At 41.5% G+C, this 15266-nt stretch overlaps 1 protein-coding gene across 1 annotated transcript in view; it reads left to right on the top strand.

Moving 5' to 3' along the window:
• Window positions 1-13884, top strand: part of DCTD (dCMP deaminase) — a 35331-nt gene extending 21447 nt beyond the window's left edge. The window contains 3 exon segments of the mRNA XM_032781115.2: window positions 5261-5377; window positions 8558-8654; window positions 12522-13884. Coding sequence (XP_032637006.2) covers window positions 5261-5377; window positions 8558-8654; window positions 12522-12600 — 293 coding nt within the window. The 3' untranslated portion in view covers window positions 12601-13884.
• The last annotated feature ends 1382 nt before the right edge of the window (window positions 13885-15266 follow it).

Here is a 15266-nt window from a genome sequence, read left to right as displayed (position 1 = left end):
AAGCAGTCTTTACAAAGATGCTTGTGGTGGTGGCCTCAGTGTGCCTTTGCAAACAGGGCAATCTGATATTTCGGACTTGAATGATTGGCTGCTCACAGGTCAATCACACCAGGAAGTGCAAGCAGCAGCTACCGCCAAATTATACCTTTGTCATTCTTTGTGTGATGCATGTATGGGTTGTGTACAAACACTTACATATGCATTCTGGAAATGTGTTTGGGGAGGCAGTGCATAAACTCAGCCTGTGCTGAACAAAAGAATATTGTGTTCCTGTGTCTCCACTGTAAATTTAAGCAAGGTAAAGCTAGGGGACAGTGAAAGTGCATTTACATATAAAGTAAACAAAGCAATCAAACTAACAAGCAACAGTTTAGTGAGCACACTGGGGCCTGAGACTGCATTCTAAGAAGCCTTCCTGGCTCTTGAGGCAGCGACAGTGGACTTTGGGCAACACAAGAGGACCAAATATGAATTTTTAAATATTCGTTACTTAAGGGACAGCACTTTCTGAGCCTGTGAAAGTTGGATCCCTTAGCCTGGGGGGCGGAGGGAGGGGCTAGAGATGCTGTTTAAGTTGATATAAGAAAGATTAAACAGATTGTAATTTGCTAAAATTAAGTTTGTCACTAGAAAATGTTCTTTGTATTAGTTTTGTTTGTAACCATACCTTTCTTTCCTCTTACTTAGTGTTACCTAAATCTCTGTTCTTCGTTAATAAACTTATTCTTAGTTTTATTGTAAACCATCTTAGCACTGTTATTCTTCAATATAAGTGTGAGTCCTCAACTAAACTAACAAACTGGTATGTGCACTGTCTCTTTGGAGGTTGCAAACTTAACTTCTGTGAGTGTCCAATGAGAGAGAGTAGATGCTATAGGGAGACATCTGGGGAACTGGGGTTCACTGATTGTTACCTGCAAAGCAAGCATTGGCCTGGAAGAATCTCAGAGTTTGCTGGTGAATCAGACAGACTGGTATGGCTAGGAGCTGACACACACTGTCACTTTTGCTGAGGCTCTGGGGTAACGCACTGGCTTACAGTTCTAGGTGTCGTGAGCAGAATGTCAGTCACATGACCACTACATGCGCATCACCTATGTCTGCTTTTATGGTGCCTCCAGGTCTGGTTCAGCACAGGCTCCTTGAACGGGAAGGTCTCACTTCCATAGAACATGCTGACGTCCCTCACCTGGTGAGACTTCAAAGTATTTGAGAGAGTTCTCTTTATTCCTTCACTACCTGCAAAGACATTTATCATAAAGATATCTCTAGGATGGGGAGCACATCTGGATGACCAGACAGCCCAAGGTTCCTGGTTCCCACAGGAATCCAGGCTTCATATCAACCTGCTTGAGCTTCGGGCAGTGCATGAGGCATTCAAAACATTTCTATTTACTATCTGGTCCATGCACATTCAGGTCAAATCAGACAAGATGTCTATTTATTATATTTATATATGTGAGACAAGGCAAGTGACATAATAGCATCTATTGGACCAACTTCTGTTGGAAAGTACAAGCTTGTGAGCATCACGGAGCTGCTCTTCAGGTTTCAAGAAGGAAATCAGTGTGTCTAAGCTAAATACAAGTTGGGACAGGTTAAGCATGAAAGATTAACACACGTTGTAGGGGGATCACTTAAAATGAAATGGACAATTAAGGGTTAGCAAGCGGTGGGATGTGTCTACAAACTGATGTAATGAGCCATAAAACCATGGTCTCTGAGTCCATGGTTTTTAGAGTCCAGCAGAGTTATGAATTTAAGTTACCAGGCTCACTTGTTATGCAGGGTTTATGCAGGTTTCCTTTTGAGGATGAGTACTGAGAGGTCAGATACAAAATGATTGTTTGCCCATGGGTGATAGTGTTTTTATCTTTTATCATTTTCCTGTGTGAGTTCATTCAAGAGCCTTATGATTATCTGATTTCAGTTGTTGAGGCATTTGATACATTGGTTGATGTATACCACATGCTGTCGTAGGCATCTGTAGAACCCATGAATTTTGAAACGCGTGTTGGGAAGGTAAGTATTGATCATTGCAGTAGCGGAGATACGTATGCAGGTTTTGCATCTGTTGTTGTGGTAGGGTCTGGTGCTGGTTTGAGTTTGTGTTCTGTCTGTGGGGACCTTGCCTCTGATGAAGATCTTGGTGAGGTGGGGGAAATTTTAGAAGGCCATGTGTGGAGGCATGCTCAGTCTTTACCCGTTCCACTACTGCAAGGTTCCTGAAGGATATCATAAGGACATTCCTTCCAGTTCTCAACCAGTCCCTACATGGCATCTGAACCTTGTCCTCTCTGTAGAGCCCTGTGCGGATACAAAAATGTGGATCCGCATTCGATCCACATCCTCAAGAATCAGCTTGTATCCAACCTGGGATCTGCATTGCATCTTGGGAGGAGTGTCTGTGTGCATGCGTGTGTACTGTATATAGGATCTCAAAGGTGGGGAAGCAGCTGTCTGCACTTCCCCATCTTTGAGATCCTATATTCTCTCTCCCCTGTGTACAGAGAGAGAGGCAGTCATAGGTCAAGACGGAGCAAAATCCCCCGTGCTCCTATCCTGATGGTTTAGCAGCCAAGCAATTTAGGAAACCTCTCCTGATGTCATTGCCATATCACATCAGTTGTAGAGGGAGACAGCCACTTCTGCAAAGTAAGTAAGTATGCAGAGAGGGAATATAGGATCTGGAATGTGGGGAAGCAGCTTTCTAGGCTCTGAGCTGCAGACAGCTGCTTTCCCACCTTTGAGATCCTATAAAGCAGGTATCTGCAGATTTGTAGGATTCTACCTCTCTGTGCTTATAAGACCACCATTTGAGCCTTTGTCCTCCTGTTCTCTTCTTCACCTATTGATGAATGTTGCCTTCCTGGCAGCCAATTACCTCCACTAGTAGAGGAGCGGGGGGAGCTTGGGGCCTTTGTGGTGGACCTGACATGCATAGTTTTCACAAGGACAAAGTGTTTTTGCACCTGCATCTCAAATTCATCCCTAAGGTGTTTTTCTGAATTTCACATTAACCAGACTGTTCACCTTCTAGTGTCTTATCCAAAGCCTTACCATGGCATGGAGGCAAGGGTGCTGGAACCATTGTATAAGCGGGGGTGGGGGGGGACCCGTGCCAGAACTAGGGGCCTGGGGACCATGCCTCCCACTTTTTAACATGGGTGTAGTTGGGGGAACTGGCAGCATTACCCCTCCAAACTGCAAGCCTCAGGCAAGTGCAAACCAGCGCAGGCAGGGGCTGCACTTTGCAGCAGCATTGTCTCCCCCCAGCCACCATACTACAAGCCTTGGCAGGTATGTAGCGGTGGCCACCTGCCCAAAACTTGCAGTTTGGGGGGTGGGGAAATGCCATCCCCTGTCCCCCAAAACTATGCCCATGTTAAAGTATCTATCACTTTCCACACAAACATAGCACCAATTTTCCACACTTACTTTTGCACTGCTGCTGCAGCCTTAAGGCTGTCAGCCGGAACCCCACTGTCACCTCCAGGTGGGGGACTGAGGGAAGGGGAGAAGGAGAGTATGGACGGCCTCCCAGTGAATGGGTGGGGGCAGGGGAGGCGAGTCCAAGCCACTGTGGTGGGGCTCAGGATAACAGCTGTGGGAGTGGGTGGTCCAGCTGTCCCTTTTATCCCTCCCCCCCACCCCCGGCTGTACACAAGCCTTCTGCACCAGCCCCAATGACCCAGGGCTGACAGCTGGAACCTTTTTTTAAAAAAAAAAGGGGAAAAACACAGTTCATACCTCCTGGTAGTTTGAGAACCAGCACTGTGAAATTGATAAGAAAGACAACAGACAACGTACAGAATGCAGTGTCTACACAGACATTAATTGCCCTAACCTCCATAAACCCTATGTCTCTGGTGGAGATGGAGTTACGTCAATATAATGAGGCACTTACATCAGTGGGACAATGCTGTAGTGTATACACTGACATAATTAAGTCGACTTAGGTTGACATAAAACATCTTAACTCAGTAGTATAGACCAGGCCTGAGAATCTTGGCCTGGCATAAATACATGCCTCGTTGTAGCTGTACACTATCCAGTGTAATTTGTAATGTCAAAATGGCTGAGAACTTAAATACTGGACAGTAACAGACTGAAGAACCCAGAGATGATTCAGCCTGGTGACATTCTAAACAAAAAGATCTCTTAACCCTGCTTATGGCTGTTTCCATCACTTCACACTGACTCTACAGACATAACGGGCTTCAGACCCACAGAGTGGCATTTCTGGAATTCTATCTATATAATACGTTGGTGATCTCAGTCCTTTTTCTACTCATCAGGTATCCGAATCACAAAATCCACTATTGTTCTTGATACTACTTAGCAGGGTGTACTCTTCTGGAACTGCCATCTACTTCATCTATCCAGTATTTTATATTGCACACATCACTGCCCTGCCCTGCCCTGCCCAGGGGCCTTAAATGATTGAATGTCCAGGGAAACTGAAATATACTCCAGTTTGCAAAACATTAAATAGCCTCTTGATGTGTCCAGTATGAGAATTTAGACCTATAGATGTGGTCTGTTCTTAAGAGCTGAGACATGCTGGTGGAATGATACAGTGAAGCTGCTGCCTTTGCTATATCTGTGCTTTAGCGAAATAGAGGACTTTGTTTTTTTCATTCAAGAAAGCTGGCATCTTTTCATGATCAGTATACTCACTTAACATTAAAGATAAGGACATTTCTTATGGTTATGAGTGTCTCTTGTGTATTCACAGGATGAGAGAATCATGCAGCAAAGCTGAGCAGTTCTGACACCCTGAGGACAGAACTGCTCGGTTTTACTTCATGATTCTCCTGCTCTTAAGAGTGCACATAGCACTTGTGTAGCCATAAGAATGTTCCTGTCTGTGCATGTAAACAATAAATGAGCTGTTTTATATTGGCAGTTAGATACTCTAGAGTTGTGAAGCTGTGAGATATTGCTATACTTAGGGTGGTTGAAGACCAAGTAGTTTCAGCCCTAGAGCTTTGTTGCCTACTATAGGTGCTAGGAAATGGCAATGCCAATGTGCTTAATGATTTCATTCCTAATCAGCAGTCTGGTCAGAACAATTGACCTTCATTAATCTTGGTATTTCTGGTTTAATTTTTTTCTTTTCCCTCTATAATGAACAAGTCAGGTTATTTGACTTTGAAAGAATGCAAGCAGCTACCTCTTAACACTTAGTTAATTTTAGATTGACTCATTTTAATGAACAGTATTATGAATATTTTTCTTCTGCTTTTTTTAAATCCAGTGTGCCATGCTGAATTGAATGCCATTATGAACAAAAACTCAGCTGATGTGAAAGGTTGCAGCATGTATGTTGCCTTGTTTCCATGTAATGAATGTGCAAAGCTCATCATCCAGGCAGGTAAGGAGCAATGATGCCAGCTCGATTCATCAGAGTTGCAGCACTGCTTGCTCATCAGTACCTTATAACAGATTTATTTGATTTTAATTTGCTGTTGTTTAGATCTAAATTAATTGCACTATCAACTTCATAAGATACTTCTTGTGTTTTTGCATTTGAGTGGTGCCAAGTTTTTCCAGTGCTAATTGCATCCTCTGTGATTCTTAGCGTGTTTTTAATTTAGGTTTACAACTTCTTAGACCAGGCGCTGACAAAGAACAGCACAGGCATTGCATATCATTACTGTCAGTTTACTGTGCTCTGATACACAGAATAGAGTATGGGGAAAAGAAATAAACTTCTGCCTGACACAATGTCTGTTGAGAGTATATACATGAAACTTTAATTTGAATGTAATACATGGTAGATAGATATTTTAAGATTTTAAAATATCTTTGCTCGTAAATGTCATAAGACTTCTATGATCCTACTTTAATTATATCTTTCATTACAATTGTTATAAATCTACACCACTGCAGCAAGTGTGCTGGCCTGAATGTTTTGCCTTTTTTCAGATTATTAGGTGTAACTGCAGTAAACTTTGGTTCCATAAAACTCCCTGTCTAAACTCCTAAAACTCTGAGTTAACAAAATATGTGTTTATGAAGGGGTTATCTCTTGAGAGAACAGAAGGTGAAAGTTAATGGAGAGACATTTACAGGGTATAGTGATTTCGGGACTGATTGAACTATATTCTGACCTCATGTAGTGAAATCTCCTCAAATTCTGGGAGAATGTAAAATATGAATGAAGGTACTCAAGGTAGAACCCTTCGTCCTGCCTTTGATCCACCTTCCTCTACATACCCAGGAAGGTTAGAGAATATTGGTGTTTGGGATGCTAGAAGATATACCATTTTGATGTATTAAAACTTGAGTATGATATAGTATAAGCTTAAGCCAAAATCCTGATCTTTTCCCTGTACAAACAAAAGACTGGTATCAGGCCATAAGAGTGAGTGAAGCTGTTATCCAAAATGTGAATGGAGAGGCTAGGATGGAAGGGGGGTGTATAATTTCCACCTACTTGTGACCGTAGGGACAGGCTCTTAAGGTAAAGCTACATGTGCAGCATCTGTGAACAAGTGTATAAAGTGAAGGACCTCTATCCATTTCTGCATGGTAGATGACAGTCACACAGGTCCACATGTAAATTCTCTGAAGTCTGACTCTGTGACTAGGGAAGCTAGCTCACTGCCTACCCTTTACCAAGGAAACTGAGACAGAGCTGAGCACTGCTGTAGCCAAAATCACAAGGAGAAATGGGTGAAACTAAGTCACAAGTGAAAGGTGCTGTGTATCCAAACTTCACTGAGAGAAGGGACACTGAGACTGGTAAGAATGCTGCTAACCATATGGTACCCACTAGAGCAGGAGGGAGGGGAAAAGACATTTGTTCCTTCATCTATAACTGCATAATGATTTATAAAAATGTAAATAGACCTGAGGCAGATGGGAGGAAGCGCTGGTTGCCTCACTCCAACACATAGGGAGGAAAAGAGGGACTCCACAGCCATCATAGAGTGCAAACCCCGGGGGCAAGGATGCAGTCCACTCCCTCTCCTCATCATGGAATCCAGGGTATCACCCAATGGGACTAGGACTCCTGCCACACGTGGGGGCAGGGCAGAAAATGGAATTTGGCTCTGGGGAAAAATTTGTGGGTTCTCCCCGCGGACAAGTGAACACCCCATATACCGGTGGCACTAAGTGTCTGTGTGGATCCTGCTGCCATGCACTAAAAGTCCCCTAATGTGATTTAATCTATCCTGCTTTGAAACAGGAGTAGATTGGAATGCAATAAGGAACTTTTAGTGCACGGCAGCAAGGTCCTCAGATACTTAGTGCATGGCAGGCTTAGTGTGGAGTAGCCAGGCTTTCTGCAACCTGAGTGTTCATATAGACAAAGTCCTGCATATAACTAGATCAGTGAGGGAAAGTTATTCTGTATTGGCTAATAAGACTTCTTCCTTGATGCATTAATCTGATTTATGTTGGTGCTATTAGAAAAACAAACAAGGAAGTAATTCAATGGCTTCCCAAGTAAGTGCATCTAGATATATGCTAGAAAGACAAGAGGACCCAAATTTTAGTTTGAGATCCTATAACTTGTGTCCCATATGCTGTGAATGTTTGGTGATACTGGGATCTACCAGATAAAAGGACTTCAGAGTTAAAAAGTCTGATTCCTATGGAGGTGGGGGTACACCTCTACCTTGATATACACAGAGAGACCAGGAGAGGGGGGGAGTAAACGTGACACTGATGATCAAGATTCTAGAAGAACCAAATTAATCCACAGTTAATGCCTTCTGAACTTTACAGGGATTGTAACAGGGGTGAAAAAGAACTAGCGTTGTTTGGAATCCAAACCAAGATGTACTCATTTATGACACCAAAATAAGATTCCACTCAGATTTGCAGCTCTTCACAATATGGTGGTTCATTTTCTTTGTGTGCTTTGATCAGTAGTTAAATAGCTAAATGTTAATAGTTATAATTAGGGATGCATTTTAACAGAGAAAATGTGGTAGCCATTGAAAAATTTGTAATCACCCCTGGTTCTGCCTCTTCATTTCTCCTCTGACATATTTTAGGCAAGAGTAGTTAATTAAGAGCTGGGGCACAGTCAGTTACCCATATCTAGGACGTGTATTTGAAAAATAGGGAATTTTTGAAAGGTGGCTGGAGACTTGAGATTTTAAGTTGCTGCCTAGCTTAATTGTGATGAGTCATATTGGTTTGTACACAGACTAAGTGAAAAATTTCCATCAAAATTGTTGTTGATGGAAAACTGAGTTTTCAGCTAAATGAAACTTTTCACAGAAAGTGTATGCTTTCCATGGAAAACTTCAGCTCTTCATTTAAAAAACAAACAAAAAGCCACCCATATACTTTTGAGGTTTTGGCTGAAAATTGTTTTTCAGGGAAAATTTGAACTTTTTATTTTCACCAAAAATTTTCCACGGAGAGGCTATTTTCTGAACAGCTCTATTTTGTACTGCTCCATTCTTTAATGTGATGTGGCACCTAGAGTGTATGGATAGGTGCTCTTTTTAGCCTTTGTATACATCTAAATTTTCTCCTACCATATTTATTTCTGCTTGTAATTGTAGCATGTCTTTTTTCATAATGTTTCTAGGTATAAAAGAAGTTATTTTTATGTCTGACAAATACCATGATAGCCCTGAAATGACAGCTGCCCGGCGCCTGTTTGATTTAGCTGGAATTATATACAGGTAAGACAGAGCCTTGACTGGTGGCGGTGGTTGACTTTTTTTAAATGTGAAAATGAAGAAATTGATGTATGAGGGAAGATAACCTTTAGGCAAAAGCTTTTTCTCCTTACGTTATGTAACTTTTGTGTGGTACAGTTAATTCTCTTACAAAAACTCCCATGCAGATTTAGTACCAGTCAATTCAGCACCTTTGATAGTCTTTGAAAGTCTGGTCCCTGGAGAACCCCAGCAGGTGCTGTCCAATCTCGTCGGATTTGGGAGTGACCTACCTTTTCACCCCAATGTTCATTCAATCCTTGGCCTTTCTCCTGAGACTGCCATCAAGATTGCCAATTGGGGTGGTGGTTTCTGGTGTGTGTACTCATAGGAGCTGGACTGAAACCACCAATTCATTTTATGTAGACCATGGAGCCCTGTTGGAAGGGTAATAACCTTCTGTCACAACCGGTCTGAGCTGGAGTTAAATCAGCTTGTGATGGGGCAGGACTCACCACCTCAGCACCCCCTTCTGGCCGTGCTGGGAATTAACTCTTGGATGCCAGTGCACCTTTCTCTAGTGGTGTCTCTCCACCATCAATTCTCCTCCACCTCTAAGACGCACATCACTCCCCAGACCATGGCATCCTCTTTTGGGCATGTCCTCGGGCTGTGCCCCACTACACTTTCTCCCTCCAGGGGAATTGGCTGTCTTTAGTCCATCCACTTTCCGCTGCAGCCTACTGTAGCCTTTGGTCTGGCCCCTCGCCTCAAGGGGTAAACTGCAGTCCGTTTACTGGCCACTCCCTCTGTGACAGGTGAGGGGGTAGGCTGGGCCCACTCACTACTCCAGGCCCCAACCCAGGGACCCTTTAGCCAGTGGCCACGTGCTGCCACTCCTCCAACTCTCACTGCCTTCTTCCCTGGGCCACTTCCCCATAGCTCTAGTACCTGCCTGGCCCTTTGTATCAGGGGCCTCAGTCTGGCAGTCCTCAGGCTGGAGCCTCCCTATTGCTCCCCTGACCCTGCCCAGTACTGCTCTATCTAAGGTACACCTCTAAGGCAGCCAGTCCTTCTCTCTTGCACTTCAGGGTTGAGCAGCCCTTCTTATATGGCCCTCCCTGGCCCTGATTTGCTGCTACAACAAACCTTCTGCTGATTGGCTCTCTACATGCCCTCCTCCCATTGGTAGGGTTTTGTGCAGCCTCCCTGAGGACTGCTTTAACCCTCCATCTACCTGTGTGGGGCAGTCATCCTACCACACAGCCACGTAGGGTAAGAGGTTCTTGTATAATCATTTATCAGTCCCTATCACCCCTGGTCTTCCGCAGTCTGCTTTCTTAAAGGAAAAGAATAAAACCTGGAATATCTGTCCTGAACTAATGAGAATCTGAATGATCTGTTAAGAGTAGATTTTTTTTAGGAGTAGTGACAGAGATATCTCAAGATAATCTGTTTGACAGCTAGTTTGATACCAATAACATGCTATGGATGAAACTAATTACGCAGTCATGGGGAGACTTTAAAATTCCAAAAAGTTTTACAATATTAATATAAAACCTTCTTAAATGTTACAAATACAGCAATTCTGACAGAGAAAATTTTAGGATGAAAGCTACCTGCTGGGCTAAGAAATAGCCATGAACCAGTACAGCAGTATTTGAAATTCACTTTTAAAGTCCGTGTATTTTCTGCCACTAAAGCTACTTAGCTAAGTAAAAACAGCAAAGAATCCCGTGGCACCTTATAGACTAACAGACGTGTTGTAGCATGAGCTTTTGTGGGTCAATACCCACTTCGTTAGATGCATGTAGTGGAAATTTCCTAGACACCACGGTGCAAATAAGTGATGGTCACATTAACACCACCCTATACTGAAAACCTACCAACCGCTATGCCTACCTTCATGCCTCCAGCTTCCATCCCGGGCACATCACACGATCCATTGTCTACAGCCAAGCACTGAGGTACAACCGCATCTGCTCTAACCCCTCAGACAGAGACCAACACCTACAAAATCTCCACCAAGCATTCTCAAAACTACAATACCCGCACGAGGAAATAAGGAAACAGATCAACAGAGCCAGACGTGTACCCAGAAGCCTCCTACTGCAAGACAAACCCAAGAAAGAAACCAACAGGACTCCACTGGCCATCACATACAGCCCCCAGCTAAAACCCCTCCAACGCATCATCAGGGATCTACAACCCATCCTGGACAATGATCCCACACTTTCACAGGTCTTGGGTGGCAGGCCAATCCTTGCCCACAGACAACCTGCCAACCTGAAACGTATTCTCACCAGCAACTGCACACCGTACCATAGTAACTCTAGCTCAGGAACCAATCCATGCAACAAACCTCGATGCCAACTCTGCCCACATATCTACACCAGCGACACCATCACAGGACCTAACCAGATCAGCCATACCATCACTGGTTCATTCACCTGCACGTCCACCAATGTAATATACGCCATCATATGCCAGCAATGCCCCTCTGCTATGTACATCGGCCAAACTGGACAGTCACTACGGAAAAGGATAAATGGACACAAATCAGATATCAGGAATGGCAATATACAAAAACCTGTAGGAGAGCACTTCAACCTCCCTGGCCACACTATAGCAGACCTTAAGGTGGCCATCCTGCAGCAAAAAAACTTCAGGACCAGACTTCAAAGAGAAACTGCTGAGCTTCAGTTCATCTGCAAATTTGACACCATCAGCTCAGGATTAAATAAAGACTGTGATGGCTTGCCAACTATAAAACCAGTTTCTCCTCCCTTGGTTTTCAAACCTCAGCTGCGAGAACAGGGCCTCATCCTCCCTGATTGAACTAACCTCGTTATCTCTAGCTTGCTTGCATATATATACCTGCCCCTGGAAATTTCCACTACATGCATCTGACAAAGTGAGTATTCACCCACGAAAGCTCATGCTACAAAATGTCTGTTAGTCTATAAGGTGCCATGGGATTCATTGCTGCTTTTACAGATTCATACCAACACGGCTACCCCTCTGATACTTGGCTAAGTAAGGCATAAATCATTCCATTACAAGTGAAATCTTACCACAGTTTCCCCATGGTGAGTGTTGTTACTTGCTTTTCAGATTGCTGGTCTGGACAAAGTGAGCATCATAATCCTTCAAGGTTTCTGTAGTCAACAACATATCCTTTAGTGGGTTTACTGTTTTCACCTTTTGTATTGATTATTAAGGATACAGGTTGTACTTAATGAATCTCTGGAACTGAATTGTGGAGCCTAGTAATCCACAATTCACACTATTTACATAATCCTTTGTTTGTTCGTAGATTGTAAATTATATATTCAATCCCCAAATACCTCCCTTGCTAATTGCAGTAGCAGATGCTCTAATGGTGTAAAAGGATGCATTTTGTGTCAACATTAATTTTACAATCCTAAAGTTATAATTTTTAAATGATTCCTTCTTAGCCAGTTTATTTCTTTCTTGTATGATGCATAATACAATCTATTCCCTTTCCTCAAAAACTATTGAAGTAAACTTTTAAAGTTTGCTGTGAAAACTGGCAGAAAAGGAAAAGAGATCAAATTTTGCAGGAAAAACTGGTAACATGATGCCACCTCCTGCAGCTAAGTTATTAGAAATCCTTTGACTCCTGGGTAATTTATGAACTCCAGTAGGTGAAGAACATACAGACTAAACAACCCCATGTGTCTTTTTGTCTTAGTTTTTCTTGTCCGGGTTTCTCTCTGTATGGTGCACTATAATTGACTCCTATAGAGATAAAATGCTAAGTGAATCGAACAAAATTTTTTTCTTCAAAAAATTTAGTTGGAGCCAAAGCAAACAAAACATTTAACTACTCACTGGCTAATATCTATTCATATTTTTTCTTATTTTCAGGAAATTCAAACCAAAGTGCAATAAGATCATCATTGACTTTGATTCAATTAACGGCAGACCAAGTCAAAAGCCTATGTGAGTTAGCAGCTCATTAAATCTCTAGAAGATTGTGATTATCCTTTTCTGAGAAGCTGCTAATCCCTTTCATCTTGAAGTTACACAACTTTTTAATAGCCACTACAGCTAAAGTAGACATCTGAAGAATGTAAGGCCTAAAATTTTTCTCTGTCAGCCTTGTTATACAGAATCTACATCTAAACTTTTGGTTGCTGCATTTTTTTCAAGCCTGCTTTAAAATCTAGAACTATGTAGAGGAAAACATAGTACAGCATATGTACTACAAGAAAATGGTTTTGATTCTTACTATGTCCATCCTGTGCTCTGTTAAGTGGAGTCAGAATCATTGTAAACAGTCTAACAGCAGTATTTATTGTAGGTAACAGCATGCTGGAAAACCTCACTTACGTATATGGATCTGTCCTTACTGGACGCAGGGAACTAAATAGCTAATCCACATGAAATGTAAGAGGAGATGTCCATGCAAATATTGATATTCAATCTACAGGAGCACTAGAATATTTTTGTTAAAAAGTTAAAACAATTAGTTTAAAATATTGTGGTGTCAAACTGTACTGTTGCAATGTACTTTTATTTGCAGATGTGATAGTGATTTTACTTTTAATTGCTGTCTTACATTATAATATATGGTGTGTGTTTTTTAGTTATGTTTTGGAGAATTTTCTGTGTTGGATTCGGTTTAGAGAGACTTTGAATTCTTTTCCCCAAGACACTTTGAACTTAATGGGGGCTAAGTGAATAAATCATTGGACTTTCACCTATGGGATCTTATTTGAAGTTGATTTTCTTGCCTAAAAGGAAGTTAAGTCTATTGGTCTAAGTTTCTACTAGACAATCCAACACAGTTCTATCTCAGAATTAACCTGTAAAATAACTGAATCATTTCTTGTCCTCAGAGAGAAACAAGAGATATTCAACCCATGTTGAGGTTGTCTATGCCAAAAGTAGTAATTGTGATTTTAGCTTGTTTCTTAATGCTGGCACGGTGCCTTCATTTTCACAAATGTTGTCTAAAATAATATCCTTTTTAATTTAATTTTGAGGTTTGGGAATAGATTTGAATGCCTTTTCTGTAATTTGATTTTTTTTAAAATTAAATATGCCTAATGGCTTTGTTTAGAAGATGTTTTTATCCCAGAGATAATCATATTTTTTTTAAATATGGTTATATTTCAGTAAGCTTTTATTTTTTCTGTAAAGGCTTTCTGTTCTGTATTTTGGGACATTATGTAATTTGGCTTCCTACCAGTACTATTAAAGTATTATTAAAATCTGCTATGCTAAAGGAGACTCATTATTATTATATTACAGCATGTGCTAGACTCCAGAGTGCTTCTGTTTTTGCAATCATATGCAAAGCATATTTTGTACATTTGTGATGTCATTACATAAAGTGTAATGTTCAAAAACCACTTAGCCCCTAAAGGGACGTTATGGTGTAATGGTAAGATGTCAGTCATTTGTGACCTTCCCCTTACTCCCTTCAACTTCCATAATTGTTTCCCAACTGAAATTTGGTCTGAAATCTAGGTTGTTGGGTTTTTTTATGTGCTAATTTTGAGGTGGATTGGACTGACTATTTGAGAATTTAAAATGTACTTTCTAATTTTCCTACCCCCACCTCAATTCTCAAAAGTCTTGTACTAGGAAACTCCATGTTTGTTTCAGTACGTCTGTAAGAGATGTAATATAAAGGGGTATGTCAAATTATCCTGGGTTGATAATTGGGGGGCAGGGGGGAATTCTTGTAGCTGCTGCAACAATGAATTTTTGGATGTTAAAATGCAATTGTTGCAAATATCACTAGGAATTCTCTATATCTCATGAACAAATTTATTGTTCTGCAGTGTCTGGAGCATGTCAGACAGAAAAGACATAATACTGACAAAACTATCTTTAAAAAAAAAAGGTTGAGCTCCATTTCAGAGTGAGTAAATGGTCTGAAGAATGACTTTTCTGTTGCACGTCTTTTACAGTATCTGCTGTTACACCAGTTCATCCCTCCATTTTAAAAACAGAACATTTTGACATCAAGAAATTCTTAGTCTAGGAATAGATTAGTTTTTCATAGTCAAAACATTTGAATCTGCATCACTATGTAATACGATGGGAAGTTCTTGGGACCTCTGTAGGAGAATAGGCCTCTTCTGCTGAGTCACTATAATGTAAGATGTTAGAACCCTGTATAAAGCTTGCAGAGTAATTTCAGTTTATTCATGTTGACAGGTAGGTCCTATGAGCACCAAGCCAGCTCCATATAAAAAGGGATAGAAAGAGCAAAAGGCAGATTGGAAGGATGCTACAAAAGCCAAGTTGAAGAGAGCTTAGTCTGAGAAGTTAATGTGCTGTTTAACAGTAAAGGCAAACCCCAAAGAGGCATTTGGACCATACCAAGTTTGTTTTGTATCCTATTTGGAGTAGGATGGATACTTGCCTGCAGTCCTTTAATCCAGAAGGAAATACATTTGTAAACACAACATGAAATGTCTCCTTTGACTTCCAAATAAAGAATAGTTGTGCTAATTATAAACCATATGCTCCTGAGGGAATTCTGCGCAGGTGCAGAATTCATGCACCCTGTAGATTTTTTTTTTCCCTCCCCCCACAGAATAATAGATTCTGACAAGGAAGCCATGAGAAGGGTCCTGTGCCCCTCCCTGGCAGCAG

This window comes from Chelonoidis abingdonii, chromosome 5 (genome assembly GCF_003597395.2).
Source record: "Chelonoidis abingdonii isolate Lonesome George chromosome 5, CheloAbing_2.0, whole genome shotgun sequence".
Lineage (NCBI taxonomy): Eukaryota > Metazoa > Chordata > Testudines > Testudinidae > Chelonoidis > Chelonoidis abingdonii.
This window is presented reverse-complemented; position numbering and strand designations above follow the sequence as displayed.